The sequence below is a fragment of the Tachypleus tridentatus genome, chromosome 10 (genome assembly GCF_004210375.1).
Source record: "Tachypleus tridentatus isolate NWPU-2018 chromosome 10, ASM421037v1, whole genome shotgun sequence".
Taxonomy (NCBI): Eukaryota; Metazoa; Arthropoda; class Merostomata; order Xiphosura; family Limulidae; genus Tachypleus; species Tachypleus tridentatus.
Window position 1 is genome coordinate 29,661,642 of NC_134834.1, and position 17,821 is coordinate 29,679,462.

The 17,821-nt window shown below is 33.3% G+C and overlaps 1 protein-coding gene across 3 annotated transcripts in view; it reads left to right on the plus strand.

Moving 5' to 3' along the window:
* LOC143228965 (uncharacterized) overlaps nt 1–17,234 on the plus strand; it is a 29,842-nt gene extending 12,608 nt beyond the window's left edge. For 2 of the 3 annotated variants that reach the window (XM_076460505.1, XM_076460503.1), the window contains exons 2-6: nt 889–979; nt 7,614–8,156; nt 8,710–8,798; nt 10,384–10,527; nt 17,156–17,234. In XM_076460505.1, the coding sequence (XP_076316620.1) occupies nt 889–916 (28 nt within the window). In that variant the 3' untranslated portion in view covers nt 917–979; nt 7,614–8,156; nt 8,710–8,798; nt 10,384–10,527; nt 17,156–17,234. The remainder of the gene's footprint in view (nt 1–888; nt 980–7,613; nt 8,157–8,709; nt 8,799–10,383; nt 10,528–17,155) is intronic. The other variant, XM_076460504.1, reaches the window with a different exon arrangement.
* The last annotated feature ends 587 nt before the right edge of the window (nt 17,235–17,821 follow it).

Consider the following 17,821-nt stretch of genomic DNA (forward strand, 5'->3'; position numbering starts at 1 on the left):
GTTGTGAATAAAGCCATTAAACAACTTGGTACGACTGTATGCAGATGAACACCTCACTGTATATGAAGGCTTATTTAGAGTATGAAAATTGATGGTTACTGTAGACTTAATGGGTTGTGGTTGGGAGTTATACTAGTTAGTTTAGATAACTGATCAGGACCCTTCATACTAGTATAATTCATTTGCTGGACTACCAGCTAGTGCCTGACTATCATAATGGGTGCTGGGGTCCTAACTTCAAGAGGCAAGTTTATTTAACTTGCCTACCTCCAAAAGGTAGTACCTTATTTTTATTTTTTATGTATTTTTGTCATTTAGTTTTTATTTGACTGCCTTCTTTTTCGTATTCTTTACTTTGGAGAGCAGACATCATCCCACAGTTCTCTGCAGAAAGTGAAGGGTGATATAGATAGAGACTTTGTGGGCTTGAGCACCCACATCTCACTCTCCTAATTTCTGTTTCTAATTTGTGTCATTTTTATTTCTATTGCTATTTCTTCATGTGAGATTAGTGAACAGAGGTCAAGACTGACATACATTGTATCCCCACTGTAGTGTGGGTCCTACTTCCTTAGTCACCTTCAAAACTTAGGGTACATTTTACATCCCACATTATAGCCTGTATCCTGAGATTATTTCATTTGGTGCAATGTTTTTCATTTTTGTTTTGGTTTGTTTTATGGTTGTAACAAACATTAGTCAGAGGTTTGGATTTGCTGTTTTTGACATGGTACTTTCTTTTAATTTTGTTTTATTTTACTTAACTAAAATTTCAGTGTTAAAATTTTCTTTATGTGTGTGTGTGTTTCAAGAGTTGAACTCATCAGACAGTTAGCATCCAGTTTGATTCATGCTTAATATAAAATTTGTTGTAATTGCTTTAAACAGGTTCAATCTCAAAGAAATGCTAAACTGAGTGAAATGGATGCTACAGTAGAACCAGATGATATATCTTATGTTCCTGATTCACAGAAAAGAAGTAAGTATGATTGTAAGGTTCAACAATAGAAACTTGGTATTTCATTGTAGAGCCAGACTTAAGTTGTATATTCTTTCTGTTTTATATTTACTATTCAAGAATTTTGTAATAGCTTTTGCAATATATATGTTATTTTGATACCAGCTTATAGTTTAATTTTGAAAAAAAACAACAACATTATATTGAATATTCTTATAGCATAATGCTGTGCATGCCAAGGCTGTGTCAATTGTGGATGTATTTCCATTAAATTTCCTAGACATATTTTGAATGATGGAAATATGCACATTTAATTAATAGGAGTCAAAATTATCTACACTAAAGTAGTTTATTTGCACTGTATTTTGTGGAGATTTGCCTGAAATAATAAAGTTCACAGCTTAGAACATCTGGTATGGGTATTAACCTTTTTACTAATAAAACAGAGAATAACATTTCAACCTTTCATGGTCATCTTCAGGTTAAGAATAACCAGGTAAACCAAGCATTCTGAGATACATTTTTACTTCAAGTGGGTTTCTCATCATCAAGGAGTTCTCAGTTGTCTTTTGACAACATATAAACACTTTAACACTGAAATCCTTAATGTCAAATGAGGCTATTTATTTTATTTTGGAATCATTTTGCAATACATGTTGATAAGAAAATAGAAACCATTTGTTTTTCCTATTCCCATGTGATGACTTTTTTTTTCTACTTTATTTCTTTAATATATGAAACTTAACTGCATGAGGCTGTTGTATTCTGTAATGTAATCAGTAATACAATTAGTTGAGTCTGAATCACTTGATTACACAGACTCACTAATACACTTGGACCATTATCATTTTGTTTATGGTTTGATGCATGAAAGTTAGCATATATGAAAACTACATTCATATCATAAATAGAATACATTCTTTCAACTTCCAGAGGTGTGAAACAATCATTGTAGTACTTTATATACTTTGTTATGCTTTAATTAATTATTAGGGAACTATATAAGTTTTAACTGTTCTCAAAATGTACCATTGTCGAACAAGCGTTGTTACAGGTTTTATTACACACTTTACCATCACTGTGGATTATTCATGGGTCCCTACCAGTGATTATGTTTTTAAGTTTTATTTTGTACTAATGTATCAATAGCTTTTGTTTTATTAATTTAATTTCTAACTCAGGTGTAATAAGGTATTAAATCCACTAAATACACCTCACAGTAAGTGCAAAACAAAAATATGGAGGAGAAGGTTAGTTTACTTCAGTGTAACTTACTTTATCATCATGACTTCATTGGCTCAGAATGCATCACTTGATGGCTACGGGTTGGGATCCACTCATAAGTGTATATAGACACAATATTACAGTCCAGTTACATGCAATATAGGGACCAAGGTCCCTTAATTCTAATCTCTAGTAGTGGAATCTCAGCTATTTGGTCAGGGGTGGTTTATGGTAATGATCATTCATATACCAGCACACCCTTCATACAGGAATTAAGTTCAGGATGAAGAGCATCCTTATTCTGAATGAAGTGCATTTCCCCCACTAAGGTGCTAATCTTTCATAGACATACCCATCATCTTTGCATCTGTATGGTAATGCCCTCACTGACCCCTTCACTTTCTCAGTGTAGAATTTTAGCTGCAAGTGTCAGTGGAAGTGTGGTTTAGAAATTAACATTTTCCAAAATTGGAAATATATTTCTAATAATACTCATCTCTTCTGGTAACATTCTGTTCTTCCTGCCTGCTTAGAGCTGATGTTAAAGGCTGGGATGGTGTCAGTCTCAAAAAATGGATAAGATCAACTGGTTGAAGTGCTTCATATGGTATCAGGACAGACGACACATTAACATAAGTGGAAAGTGTCTTGAGAAAAATATCACAAAGGACAATTAAGTGGGGTATAAAAGACTGGACAAGGTGAGAAAAAAAATAAAATTAGTGCTTAGGTGGGCAAAAGAAAAAATCCTGGTAGTTGAATAATAGCTATATGTGTGAAATGAGGCAAGTATCACTGGAAATACATTTTCAATTCAGGAAAATGTTAACTTTGATAACTAGCTTGTAGTATCTACATAGATTGAGGTCTAACAGGGAGAAAAAAATCAGGTACAAACAAAATGCAGGCTACAGAAATGTTCGGCAAATTGAGACAGCAAAGAAAGAACAATTAAGAAGAGTTAAAAACATACAACAGTTGGTTTTACGAGCATGTGATGTTTTGGGCATTTTTACTGGGATTGCAGATGTCCAACGTAGTTGTAGTTGACTTCTATCTGCACTTTGCATTAACAGTGGAGTCAACCCACTCGCAGCATTTCTCTCCTTGGAAGGTTGGCATCACTTAAATTCTTTGTACCTTTGGAACAGGAACCTAAGTGATCTTTTATTGGTCTTTAAAGAATTAAGGATCATACACATCTCTTTTACTGCTTTTCCAAGATTAATTACTTGGAATCATTTTTCGATCTTGAGGGTTTGTTAAGTTGGGATGCTACTTTAATTTGGGTTTCTCTACTGCACTTCATTCAGAGCTCCATTCTCTTCACAAGTGCCATGCTTCAGGAATGGGGTACATATTCCAACAGTCAGGAATTCCCTAATCTGTGCAAAGACATCAAAGGTTTTCATTCTTCTTGCTCTTCAACAGACAAGGCTTCATGGTCTAGGCTTCTTATGGGGTAAATTGTCAGACTTCACTCCAACTATTCTATCTTCATGTCTTATGTTTCTCATCAAAGAGGCATGTGGTCTTGGACTAATTATTTTAGAATTATGGGCCTCCTTTTGTAGGACTGGGCCTATCTTTTCACCCTTCTTGTTTCCATGTTGCCTGGGTGATGCCTATTATAGCAGGTCTGTTTTCTCAATTCAAACAGATTCTTCTGATAGAATAGAAGTTACATCAGTAAGTTCTGTTGAATTGACTCAAATTTTGCAAATCTGATAGGTGGGATGGTCTTCATTATCTCATTTTTGAGCTTTAGTAATAACTGCTTTCAATCTGGAAAAGAAGGAATTATCATTATAAACTTTCTCTCTGCTTCATGATAAGAAATATGATTTTTTCCAACCTGTTGTTGGATCCTGTTGATAAAACCAAATTGGCTCCTGCAGTCTATTTTTGTATTCTCTTACTGTGGAAGCAGTCATGATTTGATATAGTACACCTGGCTAACCATAAGCCAGATCTTCTGGCATAGAGTTTATGCTGTCTTTCATATAGCCTTGAGGTTTAATTTCTAAGGTTGACACATATCTGACTCAGTTTATGCTTAGTCTAGAAGACTTTTATAAGTAGTACAGACATTTAAATAAGCAATACTGTATTGAGAGGAGGTTGAACCATTTTCAGTGAGTGGTTTTCACCATAACTTGTTTTTTGACTTGGTTCTTTAACATAAATTTTTACATCTTCCACAGTTGTCATTGTTTATGGCAGCTTTATCAACTACCATTTGATTATTTCAACTACATATTTATAGAATCCCCAGTACTCTCCAGATTCCTCACATCATTTTATGTAATAAGTCCCAAATGACCATTTCATTTACCAACCAAGTAGAATAAGGTTACATGTTCTTTATCCTAATCTTCCTGTGATCTGACTCTTACATGTCATCATCCCCTTTACCTAAACATTTAATTTTCCTTGCTGCTGACCTACAGACATCACCAATCCACAGACCATTTTCACATTTTCTCTGCATCCTCAAACCAAGTTTTCTTATCTAACATTCAGTCAAATGGGAAATGGGTTCAGTCATTTTTCTGAACCATCTGTACACCCTTTTTCTTTCTGTTCAATCAGATTTCAATCTTGGTCTTGTCCAGTGAGGGTCTTGAAGTTTTTTTTGCCTGCTCTTATACATTTAGATACACCAGACAACACTTTATTCTGGGCTCTCTTTGAATACAAAGTGTATTCTGTGAGTCATATCTAATGAGATTTCTCTTTTCTGTTTCCTTAGCAGTTTGGTTGAATTGCCCACAAAGATCATTATGTGTAGTGCTATGAGGACTTTCTCAATAGATTTATCTTGCTTTATTTGCCTGATTTGGCAGTCTCTTCATCTGAGTGTTTTTGCTTATCCCTGCAGTTCTCTTAACCATTCCAACTAGATTATACAGAGGGGTTAATCTTTCCTTTGCTACCACTCAGGGTTCCTTACTTTGTTTTCATATTATTCAATTCTGTGGTGAATGTTATCCAGGCAGGTATGCTCTTATCAAACTAACACAGCATTAGCAACCACTATTTTAGTATAGTTACTAAAAGTTGAAACCAGCTCTACAGAAATGAGGAGTTCTATCAAACCACCTACCAGTTCATCAGATGGTAATACCATACTATGTTTCACCTTCATTCATGGACTATCATATGTAATGTTAAAGGAGATCCTACCCATCTCTGCCAATCATCAGATTGAATAAAGCAGGGGTGGGTAGAGACTTTTATCCAGAGTGTTTGAATAAATTCCTCCACTTTTGGAGGAAAGATCAAAGCTAGAAGCCCTCTTGCCTGGATCTCTGATTTTTTTCCCATATCTCAGTAGGAGCAGCATCAGCCTACTCATGATACTTGTTTAGATTTGATGCTCAGCTTTCTGGCTGAGAGGGGGTGCATGGTCTTTCTTTTTTATCAGTATCAGTTCAGGACACTGTTCATGGAAGGGGTTCACTATCTATTTGTAATTCCAAATGCATAGCAGTCCCATCCTGGGTCCTTGGGTAAACCCAGCTGTTCCACATTGCCTAATAATTTTGGGTGCAAGGAGAATGCTCCTTGCCCTCTCAGTTGGAGAGTGAGGGTGAATATGTACAGTTCCAGACAAAGTGAGATCTGTTCATTTGGTTGAGTATGGCATACACTAACCTGTTGTTCTTTGCCCGGAGTGTTGCCTTTCGGGTTTCTCCAGGTTGAGGATAAGGCTTGTCTGCTTTGGTGTTGCTTACTTTTTCTTGCGATTTCCTATGGGCATATATATATAAATAAAACTGCAGTCCAATTACCCTAACCAACAACATGGAATATAAATAACAAGACCCCTTAATTCCAACCCAGTATAGTGGTGATCACTCAAATACAATTTCACTCTTGATACAACTGAGCTCAGGGTGAAGAGCATACCTTTTCTGGATTTAATGCAGTTCCCACTCTCAGGTACCAATTTTATCTTGGTACACCCATGAACTATGCTTATGCTTTCTGTTTTGATAATGCCCTCACTGGCCCCTCCACCTTCTCAGCATGCAATTTCAATTATAAGTGTCAGTGGAGATATGTTTTGGAAGTTAACATTTTCCTAAATTGAAAATGTATTTTCAGTAATATTTACCTCTGCTGAACCTCTCTTGCCTTTCCACCCTGCTTAAAACTGATGTTAGGGACTAAGATGGTGCCAGTTTTGTAAAAGTGATAAAATGATCTGGATGAGATACTCATATAGAGTACCAGGATGGTGGGTGCATTATTTAGATGGAGAGTAACACTAGACAGATATTACCAACAGTAAATGAATGGAGAATAAGAGTGGATCAAGCAAGAAAAAATCATACCAATGCTTAGATGATTAAAGTAAAAAACCCTGGCTGTCAAGTAACAGCTATAAGTATCAGCATTACTGGAAAGACGTCTTCAACTAAGCAGAGTGTTAAACTCCACTTCATGAAGTGTACTTCCAAAAGATCATTCAGATATAGAACACTAATTCATTCTATTGTTTGGTGCTAGAGAAAAGTTGTTCATGTAATTTTAGTTTTTGAAATTATTCTGTCCTATTTGAAATACTTATTTTTTTTTACACTTGAAAATAATATTTTTATGTATCACTAAAAAATCTAGTGAGTAATGATATATAATTAAGACTATAAAATGATGAATTGTGTTTATAATATGCTTTTTAAGCAAAGGTAAACAACTAACTTTGCAATGAGTATCTGCTTTGCCAGATAAGGTGGTTCAGGTTATGCAAACAGTTATATGTCATTTTCATCTCACTTTTTATAATGTTCCTTACATTTCAAGGTTATGGTAACCCTTCAGTCAAATATAATTTTCATCCTTTTTTATGATGTTCTTCAACATTTTTAACTGTTGATGTGTGTCTTTCTACATTTAGACAAAAAAATGAACTAGTTTTCTTTTATATGTCAGTCTAGTTCAGATTCATTGAACCAGTGATTTCAGACTGACCTGGTTATTATAGGACCTTCATCTGTTATTTGCCCTCAAGAACCAGTACTGAAGAGGAAGTATGGTTCTTTAGAAAATGAACCTGAACTATCACTCTTAGGGGTGTCCAGAAAAAGGCTTTTTACTCCAGGAAAATGTAACATCCAGTAGTTTTACAATCATTGTTTTATTATTTTGACAATTAGAGTTTGAATGCTTAAAACTGGTAAATTATTAGAAATCAATTTTGTATTCAAAATTAGAGACATGTAAAGATAATATTTTGTATCATTCTATTTTCTTCCACCAGGCCTAAATTGTGATACAAAATACAGGTTTCAAACTTACTGGTTTTATTTTCTTCTTCAAACATTGAATAAGTAATTTAGTTAATTTCATGCATCTTATTTTCCTTGCTTCTAACACTGTTTCTTCTTGAATTATTGACTAAATATATTTCAAATGTTAATTATAGAAATGGCCAGAGGCTCTCCAGGACTAGAAGAAGATTACTTGAACTCTTGCTCTCCTCAGTCCATTTCTTCATATTTAAACAATCTGAAACCTTCGAGTTCAGCATTCTTCTCACTCTCATTCCTGAAAATTATGGCATCTCCTAAATACCCCTCTATGCAAGACCAAGAAACCTATCCATTTCTTCAATCCCTCTCTCTCTAAAAATCAGAAAACATTACCAAGTCCTAAGTCTTCCTATTTTCAAAATCAGAAGAAAGAGCAAATTAAAGATTTTGACATCAGTATAATAGGAACAAAACCATCATTCTCAGAAACAGACATCAGTCCACCAAAACAAAGAATAGGAAGAGCCAACATCTATAGGGTTGAAGAACTGATACGTCCCAGCATGTTAAACTTCAAAAGTGGAAGGAAACAGCAAGCAATTGACAGCCCAGTGATTAACTGCTGGAGAACAAATTTTATATTTCCTGATGTTAAGGTGAAAATTGATGTATAATAATTAGTAACTCATGAAAAAACATATCCACCCTTCCAGCAAGTAAGTTTTATACTTGCTATTAATTATTAGCTAATATGGCATCTGTACTAACAGTTACTAAAGAAAGATTATGTATATTTTGCATAAGGATTATTCAGTTTTAGTAAATAAAAACAGGAGATCATTTGGCAGCAAATTTGAAGTAAGTAAGGTGCAGAATCTTTAGTTCTTCTTTTATAACAATAATAACTTATGTTTAATGTCTTTGTATGTGTATATGTATGTGCAGTTTACTTGTCATTCACCAATGTTACTGGTGACAGTTAAGTTTCTCCTGTTTTCATAATCATTCATGTTTTCATATTGCTTTATATGCATTTATGATAAAAAGTACAAGAATCCATCAATTAATCTCATTAAATTTGTTATAAAATGGAGACGTTCTTCATAACTTATTAGTAACACACTTAAGTGCACTCTTATTTATGAGGTATTAACTGGTTATTTAACTTTTACTAGTTTATTTGTTGGTTTGTGGAAAACTTTTAAATACAGTGTTCTGTCATTTGAAGAAGTGAGTGATAAAAACAGTTTCCCTTTCGTCATATTTCAGTCAGAAGTAGTACCCAGAAAACTTGAATAGGTGAAAGTCCTGTCAAAAAAATATCCAAATACTATCCAGAGATGTATTTCTACATTCAAGTATGTTGTTTTTGTTACTCTATATGGAAAAATAATAGATTCATCATATGGTATTCTTTATAACATGCTTGGGATCAGTATATTATTTTTGTATAGAATTAATTTTCATATAATAAACCTTCTCAGTCAATTTGGTATATGTTTAAAATCTTTACACTGATGTTATAAAAGTTGTTGTTGTTTTTTCTTACATTAATGTTCAGTGACCTTTCATTCAACACTGTAATATTTAAAGATAACAATAATCTTAAATGTAGAATAAACCACAGAAAAAAAACAGCATGGTAGTTTCTTTAATCTCACACTTTATGAACATAAGTTTCTGATTTCCCAGTTTTTTGGGTTTGTAATGAATTTCTTAACCAATTTTACACCCTAGAACTTTCTTGTCTTTTTGTAGGACTTCCAACAATTTTTTTGCTCCACTTTCTTAAGGTTAAATCAAGCTTAACTAATTCTAATTTTATAAATTTTTGAAACTTCCTTGATTTAAATACAATATATTTTATTATAGTTCTATTCAGCATTATTTGCAATGACATGACATAGGTTTAAATAATTGTAATACAAATTATTTCTTCTGAAATGATATTTTACTTCTTTACACAGTTTAGCTATTTTTCTCCTTCCATTTGTACCCACCTCCTATGGTTTGTGCCTGTTAAGTAAAGTTGAGGTGTGCATATATGACATGTAGACCAATGCTACATTACTTCAGTACCTTCCTTCTGCAGCTGGAGTCTCCCATAAGATACAATAATAGAGTTGAAGTAAACACATAAGCTATGGTCTGAAATCACCCTAGCCACACTACACATATTGACTGTGTGACAGCTTATGTACAAGTAATCAGACACTCATATTCACATTCTACCTGTCCCTGTGAGATATATTGCTTTTATGCCTCTTACCTGGATGAGACGAGATGTTGTCTCTAATAGGTATGTTCCTGTGGAGTTCTTGCCATCAGGTATCACACACCATGGTCGTTTCCTCTGCCAATCAGTGTGGTATTTTAGCTAAACTGTTTGTGAAAGTGAGTTGTTGTTTTGGAAGTTAACTTTTTCCTAATCTGAAAATGTATTTCTAATAGATACTAATCTTTTCACACATTCCCATTTAACCTTTTCTCTTTTGGAAGCCCCCCACAAGTACAGAGGTAAGTATACAAATTTACAATGCTAACATCAGAGGTTCGATTCTCCTCCATGAGCTCAGCAGATAGTTTACTGTCTTTTGGAGCGCATTCTTTTCTTTGCCTCATCAAAGAGTGAAGTTTTACAAGTGCAAAGGTCAAAAATTGAATGAACAGAATATAATTGTCCATTCTGACATAAGAAAGACTGCATATTTTTGTTCTCTAATTTTTCATTAAAACTGCTTATTTTAAAGTTCCGTGTTCTGAAATCTAAACTTTTCATTGATACTTTTATATTATGAAAACAGTTTACAAACGTAAATTTGATATTTTGTATGAGAGATGTGTGTAAGAAAGATTGAGGATGAATTAATTATTTTACTTAGCAGAGTTAAAATCTTCTCTTTAATTTGTTTCTAACTATATTGGTATAATTTTTTTTTCCAGTAATCAGCTGTCAGAATACAGGGAACAAATATGGGAAGTCATAGAAGAAATAACAGGTGAAAACCATGCAGTCTTTCAAGTTAATTGTGACTTACTGACATGTATGAAAGAATCTAAGAATCACAGGCTAAAACTTGTCCACAAGTACGTTTTTAAACATAATTTGTTATTTAATTCTATGTTGGCTTGAATGATTCATGAAGAAAAAAAAAACAAAACTTTGTTCTTTTTCTTTTGTATTCTTATGGGGGGTACTTCATCCCCCTGAAGTTTTTGATGAAAATGCATAAGCATTTCATTGCTCTTCACATTATTTTTTTGATTCTCAACAACTAGATCTATAATAAACCCTCTGGGATTATAATCCTGAGGCTTCTCTATTCTCTTTGCATATTAGGTTCAAGGCTTTTTGTTATCCTTTCAACGATTTTTTTGGAGGGTCTCATTCTTCTGTTGTTGACATTGATGAGATGACCTCTCTTCATCTGCATTTTTTCCTACTTACCTTGCTTTTCTGTTGTTTGGTTTTTATCTTCTATCTTTTCAAATGAACTTGTGAGTTGCACCATTTTTGGAGACTTCTGACTCTTTGGAGTCCCACGTTGATGTGGTCATGTTGCATACTTCCTTTCCTAACCATTTATCACAATCTTTTTCCTACAAGCTTCTTCTCTTGGTTCTTGTGTAGAAATCCATCCCCATAGTTCACTTGGCAGTTTTCTTCAATTCCCACCTCATTCAGGCCAATCTTCTCCACTATGTATTTGAAATAGAGAGCTGTTTGTCATCATGGCTCTATCGTTTCGTTTTCTTCCAATTTGAGAGGTTATGTCTCTATTGGGGACATGAGCTTCCTTTGCAGATCTTATACCTCTTGGTCAGGCTTACATGCTTTGCCAACAGTAGGAGTTCCATGATCATTGGAACTTCAGTTTGAATCCCTTGGATCAACTGATTGTCCATCCTTCCTCCCTTTGAACCATCTTGCTTGGTGGTTGGACAGAGTCAGTATTATGGCTGGAGTTTTTCTTTTACCTCTTCATCAGATCCTGCATCTTTTTACTGATGATACTCTTATGGGTTAGAATGTATATCTTGTCAGCAAGGAAATTTCAGGGAGTTGTCTAAATCCAGGTTTCCTGTCAATATTTAGAAGCTCTTAGTTATTTTTCATGCTATGTCTCATTTCATCCATCTTTTGTGGGGGAAACTGGTTATGGTGCATTCCAACAACTCCACAATGGTTTCATAAATTACCAAGCAAGGGGGTACCAAATATAGATGTATCTTTGTTTTTGGACTCCTAGAGTTTCTATTTTGGGCCTAACTACACTGGGTACAGCTTTTGGCTTGCCATTTTCTCAGTGCTTTTAATCTAGTTACAGATTGTTTATTTTGTCTGCACAAGATTGTTCTCATGGAGTGATCCTTAATTACTCAACTTTTCTACTACTTATGCTTTTGTCTTTGAACTCTGCACATTGGTGAATTTGCAACCATTTGAACAACAAACTGCCATATTTCTAGTCTCATGATAACAATCTATTTATATTCTAAATAGGTTATGTAACCCTCATGAATTTTCTGCTACAAATATGAAATTAGTAGATGAAATTGCTCAACATTTGACGTGAACATTCTTAAAAGCATGTTGTTTCAGATATATATTTAATTTTGATTTTTTTTCTGTTATTTCTAATAAAAATGTATTTAATGTAGTAATTTGCACTCATACTCTGAATAGTCATATTGAAGGTGATTTTCATTTTGAGTAAAAAAAGTACTGTTTATTATCTTACGGTTCTTACATTTCATTTACCTTATATCTATGGTCTCATAAATGAATATCAAAAGTTTTTTTAAGTTATCATCATCAAAGTGTAGTGCAATGAAATATTTAAAATTAAGAAATTGCAATAGGTACATATCTTTTAGCTTTTCATTGAAGTCTTTCCAGACTTGTTTTGTAATATACTTAATTTCATGTCTTTTTCTTCCAGTATAGCTTATTTTTAATCTTCCTTTTCAATTTTTTCTTTCATTATTAATGTTGTTACATGAACTGGTTCCCACAAGGCTCTGTTAGTATTATACAGTGGCTCCATTGCACAGACTTTCACTAATGCTTAACCATGGAAATGATGCCATCTTGTTTAGACACTCTCAAAATCCTAGCTGCAACAAGTTATACATATAAAAAATCATTAAACCTTTAAAATGTGGATTTTAAAATGCAAATAATACATAATTAATTCGAATATATATGTAAAACCTGTCTAAGAAACTGACATATATATATATATATATACAATTTCTTGTGTAAGAGCTCTCAAAAATTGAGAATTGTATCTGCAAACAGATTATGTTGCAGAAAAATCCTGCAGTTTTAATTGATTTTTTTACTATTCTTTTTTAAAATGAAGAAAATGTATAGAACTTTAATTATAATATACTTTATAATAATAATTTCATTAAAATTTGCTTATAATAAAATGGTTTATTAAACTATGAATGTAATACAGTAACATGAACACATGGGGGTTAACTGGGTTTAAACATGGTGTTGTTGCTATATAGTAAGCATAGATTCCTTCATTACAAATGCTGGGCCCTTTCCCACCTGGTCTGATTTTCCACATTGTAGGTTTATTAAGAGCATTGAATTGTTTTTCTAATTGGTCTCTCTCACCTGGTTTCTACCTGCCTCATCCTTTAATTTTGACAGTTTCTGGTTATAGAGCAGCTTTATCAAACATTTTTAGTTTTGCCAGGTCTTATACTCTCTCATCCTTTTCAACCTATCATGGTCTTTTCATGTTTCTCACCCTTGCTGTGTCTTTCCTGTGCCCAATTGGAATCTCAGAATTTTTTTTAATACCTTTCTCCAACCTTTGCCTACATGTTTCTGGAGGTTTAATCCCAAATGTGCAGATGTTTATGGGAAGTGGACCAGCCAACTTTCGATCATCCATGTAATACTAGGTTCAAGTAGAGAGTGCTTTGTTCCTGTGGTTGAATCTGGTAACTGACCCTCTTTGTAATAATTCTGGTTGCAGGATGTTTCATTTTCCAACTCTTGCAGTTGAGCTTGGGGAATTTGTACACCTCATAAACCAGTTGCAGCACATGCAATGCTTTGTTCTTGTGGTTTAGCAGGCATCTCACCTCGTCCTCATAATGCTGGATGCATAGTTTTTGCTTCCCTGCTCTCACAGTTGAATTAAAATTGTCATTTTCCTGCTTATAATACTGGGTGCAGGATGACATCATGCTCTTATGGTATAGTTTAGGCTCAAACATGGCTTCATAAGTTCAAGTTTAATTTGTTGCACTTCGTGTTTACTATGGTTGTTTTGGTAGTTTGTCTGGGAGATGCCATTTGCTTATCTCCTCATCATAATTCTAGTTACTTGCAGTATGACCACTGTATATTGAATATACTGTTTTTAGTTGTACATGAGATCCTCAACCGCTTAATACTAATGACAGGATGTGGAACTGCTTCTGTGGAGTTTGGGTTGAATAAATAGCCAGCAGTGTCTCAGTGAAAGTCTTCATCAATCATTCTAATTCTGTGAACTGTCCATTGGCTTTCATTTTTTCCATGTAGGTTTTCAAGGTACCTATCTGTATTTATTTTTCTTCACCATACTTGTGATTCTTATTCTTCCGGAGTCAGTTTGTTTCCAATTATGTTTGTACAGTCGGGGATGGAGGATGACTCACATTTATTACTTACACTTGTATATTGTTTTCTGAAATCTTTCTTTTACTTGCTTCAGGCCTTGGTGCCACCTATTTCACAATACTCCACTTCTTTAAAGACAGATGGAATATTTGTTTCAGAAGTGGTGAAGTCCCCAACATATGTCCCTTTATTCTGTTATGTAGCACACCAGTTCTTTGTGGAAGCTTTTTGTAGGAGTCTCTTGTTTTGTTGTACACTGGTCTTTTCACCAACTCAGTTTGGGATTCTAGTTGTTGTGTCAGTAGAGGTATGTATTATATTTCAGCATTTTCTTATGCTGAAAATAGACTTCTTATATTCATCCCCTCTAACACACTTCCCACTTATAATCCTCACTTCCAGTGTTTATCAGTTTATTGTTAGCTTAATATTGGAAGTAAGGTTCATGAAAATTAGGAGAGATGGAGCCAATCACTGTAGGATAGTGTATCTTGCTCCTGTTGGTGGAGGGTTTCAGTATGCTAAATACACAGGCTAACCTGTCAAGTGAGAAAATTTCTTTTCAATGCATTAGAGGGCAGCAGAAGATTGAGAAAATCTGATGTTGGAGTAGAGCATCTATCAGAAACATATTTTCAGTGTAAATATTAATTCATTTCTTATGAAGTGACTGATTGTGTAGGTAAAAAAAATTAAAACACCGTATTCTTAACAACACCAATTTTAGTCAAAATATGCTACATTTTCTGCAGTGATTTTTCTCCCAATGGAATACTAATCAAAATATCCTGACTCTATAAAACTCCATTGTTTTGGTGACAATAAACTCTTCAAAGGCTTTTACAATAGTCTCCTGAGTACTAAATGTTTTGTTCCATAAACAACTATGAATGCCAGAAAAGGTAATAGTCAGTTGGAGATATGTCACGTGAGTACGGTGGATGCTTCAAAATTTCATATTTCAATTCTCTCAATTTTGAAATAGTGATTTGTGAGATATGGGGTCTAGCTTTATCTTGCAACAGAATCAGTCCATGCCTGTTCATCTGTGATGGCTGTCTGGTGGTTAATCACTTGTTGCCCTTCCATAAATTTGTGTGCTACCACTTTGTCCAATTGCATCTAGGTGACAAGAAACAGATGCACTAGAAACTTCAAAGTCTGCTGCAAGTGCCCAAAGTGTTAGTTGTTGTTAGCTTCCACAATAACTTAATCTTTTTTCATTCACAACAGATTGAGACCTTCCTCAAGGGTCATTGTTGAGGTTCATATCACTAGAACAAAATTTCTGGAACCAATTCCAAATAGTCTGTTGAGAAATAGTCCCTTGTCTAAATGCCAAATTGATGTTTTTAGTGGCCTCAGCTGCATTTTTCCAAATTTAAACTCATACAAAAAAGCAGTCTCAATTCTACTGAAGATATCTTGTATAGGGTTCCAAAGAAATATAAAAACAATTATAATACAACTTGACATGACAGACAAATGAAAAGCACAGCAATCTCATGAATACTTAATAGCATGTAGTTAAACTACTGCATTCAACTTATCCTAATCACACTCACTCTTCAACTGAGGGAAAGTCAGCCATTTCATATGAAACAACATAATAATTATACCTAAAAGGAACATATTTTCAATATAAGTAATTGGTAATGTTCACTGTTTTTGTTCTCATTTTTCTTTGAAGGGTTTTTATTTTCCACCTGAAAAAGTATATAACCTCTATATGATCTAGAATGTCTTGAATTCAGAATTTAGTGTTTCTGTTTCTTAATATTCATTGGAAAGCAAACATAACCTAAAAGAATGTAAAGTTTTGTGGCATTATAGACAATGTTTCTGTTTTTTACATTCAGTGTGAATAAAGGTAAGAGTATCTAACTTATTTTGAAAATTCTGCAGTGTTTTGTGGTTTTCAGTAGTTTCTATATGCATCTAATCATGTACTGTCTTTATTTTTTAACCTATAACAATTTATTGATTTGAACACTGGTGGTGGTGTTTTTTTGTAAGAAAATGTAAGTATATTCTTCAAACTGATGAGTAAGTGTGAATTTAGGGGGAGGTTTATTTACCCTTTACATTTATATGCTAGTCAAGAAAACATAAATATAGAAGTAGTGCAGATGTAACTTGTGGTAAAATTTGTATTACCTGTGTTTATTTGGTACTTGCCAAATAGTGTAGTGTTATGTGATGTATCTCATTAGAATTGTTTGTTAACAAATATTTGCTGATATTTACAGATTGTTTATTGACTTAATAATTTTATTCTTCCAAATCCCTTTTCTGATACTGACAAAGTTGTGAAAGTTTTTAAAAAATGTTTTCATTTATTTTGTTTACAAGCACTTTTTTTTTACTTTAGTAGATGATAGTATTGTTATTTGTAAAAAAAATGTATCATATACTTTATTGCACATTATCAAACAATGAAACATTATTCCAGATCATATCTATAAATTTGTTCTAGTAACCGAAGTCTGAGTTATTTATGTAGAAAATTAAGCTATTGTTGCTCAGTGCTTTCTCATCAGAAATGGGTTTTAGATAAAAGAAAATGTCGGTGAAGCTAGATATTTGTTTGTGAAAGTAATTTAATGTTTAAAATTTCTAGTGTAGGATCAAGTCTGATTTACATTTACCTGAATAATACCTGAAGATTTTATTATCACAGGTATGAGATTTTTTGCAATTTTGCTTGAAGAACTGACTATCAGTAATTGTTTATACTCATAGCTCTGACGTGTGGTTCAAACTTCTTTTCTAATGTTCTTTATACCAAATTATACATAAATATTTAACTTCCTGTAGTGCATTGCTTTGACTACATAAGATTTTTATGTTCTAAAATAAATGTTTTTAAAATTTCTTAAGCAAAAGCTTCTTCTGATTCTGGCATAAGGTGAACTTGTGCTGCAAGTTGACTAATTGATAATACTGGCTGTCATCGTAATTAAATAATTTTATTTATGATAGATTCATAATTGTTCTCCTGGTACAGGCCTAGTAAAAATCTGTTTTTTGTATGCAATTATTACTTTCGTTTTCCGACTAATGTTTCAGTGTTTTGTTTCTTAGATTTGCTAAGTTGGAAGAGAAAGTGCAGTTACTCAGACTAGCATAAAATAAGCTGGAAGAGAAATTTAAAGAAATTCAGGTAGAATATTTATGAACCTTCTTAAAACAGGTTAAATATTACTTTTTTTAACCAAGCCATTAATTTTATTCTGAAAATATTTTTGTTTACAGGGATAAAGTATGAAAGTAGCTTAAGAGTAAAACCTGACTATTTGTGGGGGGTTTTAATCAGAAAATATACTGAATATACAAACAATTTATTGTGAATAAAATAGAATAGTTTTGTGAAATATTCCAATTTATCATTCTGTCTTTCTTCATACCAAGTTGTGTTTTTATGAAATGGATTCTGTTTTCCTAGTAGGACAGCTGTAAGTTTATGGATTTACAATCATAAAAAAGTGGAGTTCAATTCTCCACAGTGTATACAACAGATAGCTCAAAGTGGCTCTGCTCTAAAACAAACACACAAAGTGAATTCTGCAAGAACTATAAAAGTACATGACATGTGTAGTAGAATTTATAATTCTATGTTGTAAATACCTATTTTCATTATCTATTTGTAGAAAAAGCTACTTTAAAATATCAACAAGAACTCCAATGGGTAAAAGAGGAGTTTTATACAGAGATGGTAAGTGTAAGTTCCTTAAAATGAAATATCTACAC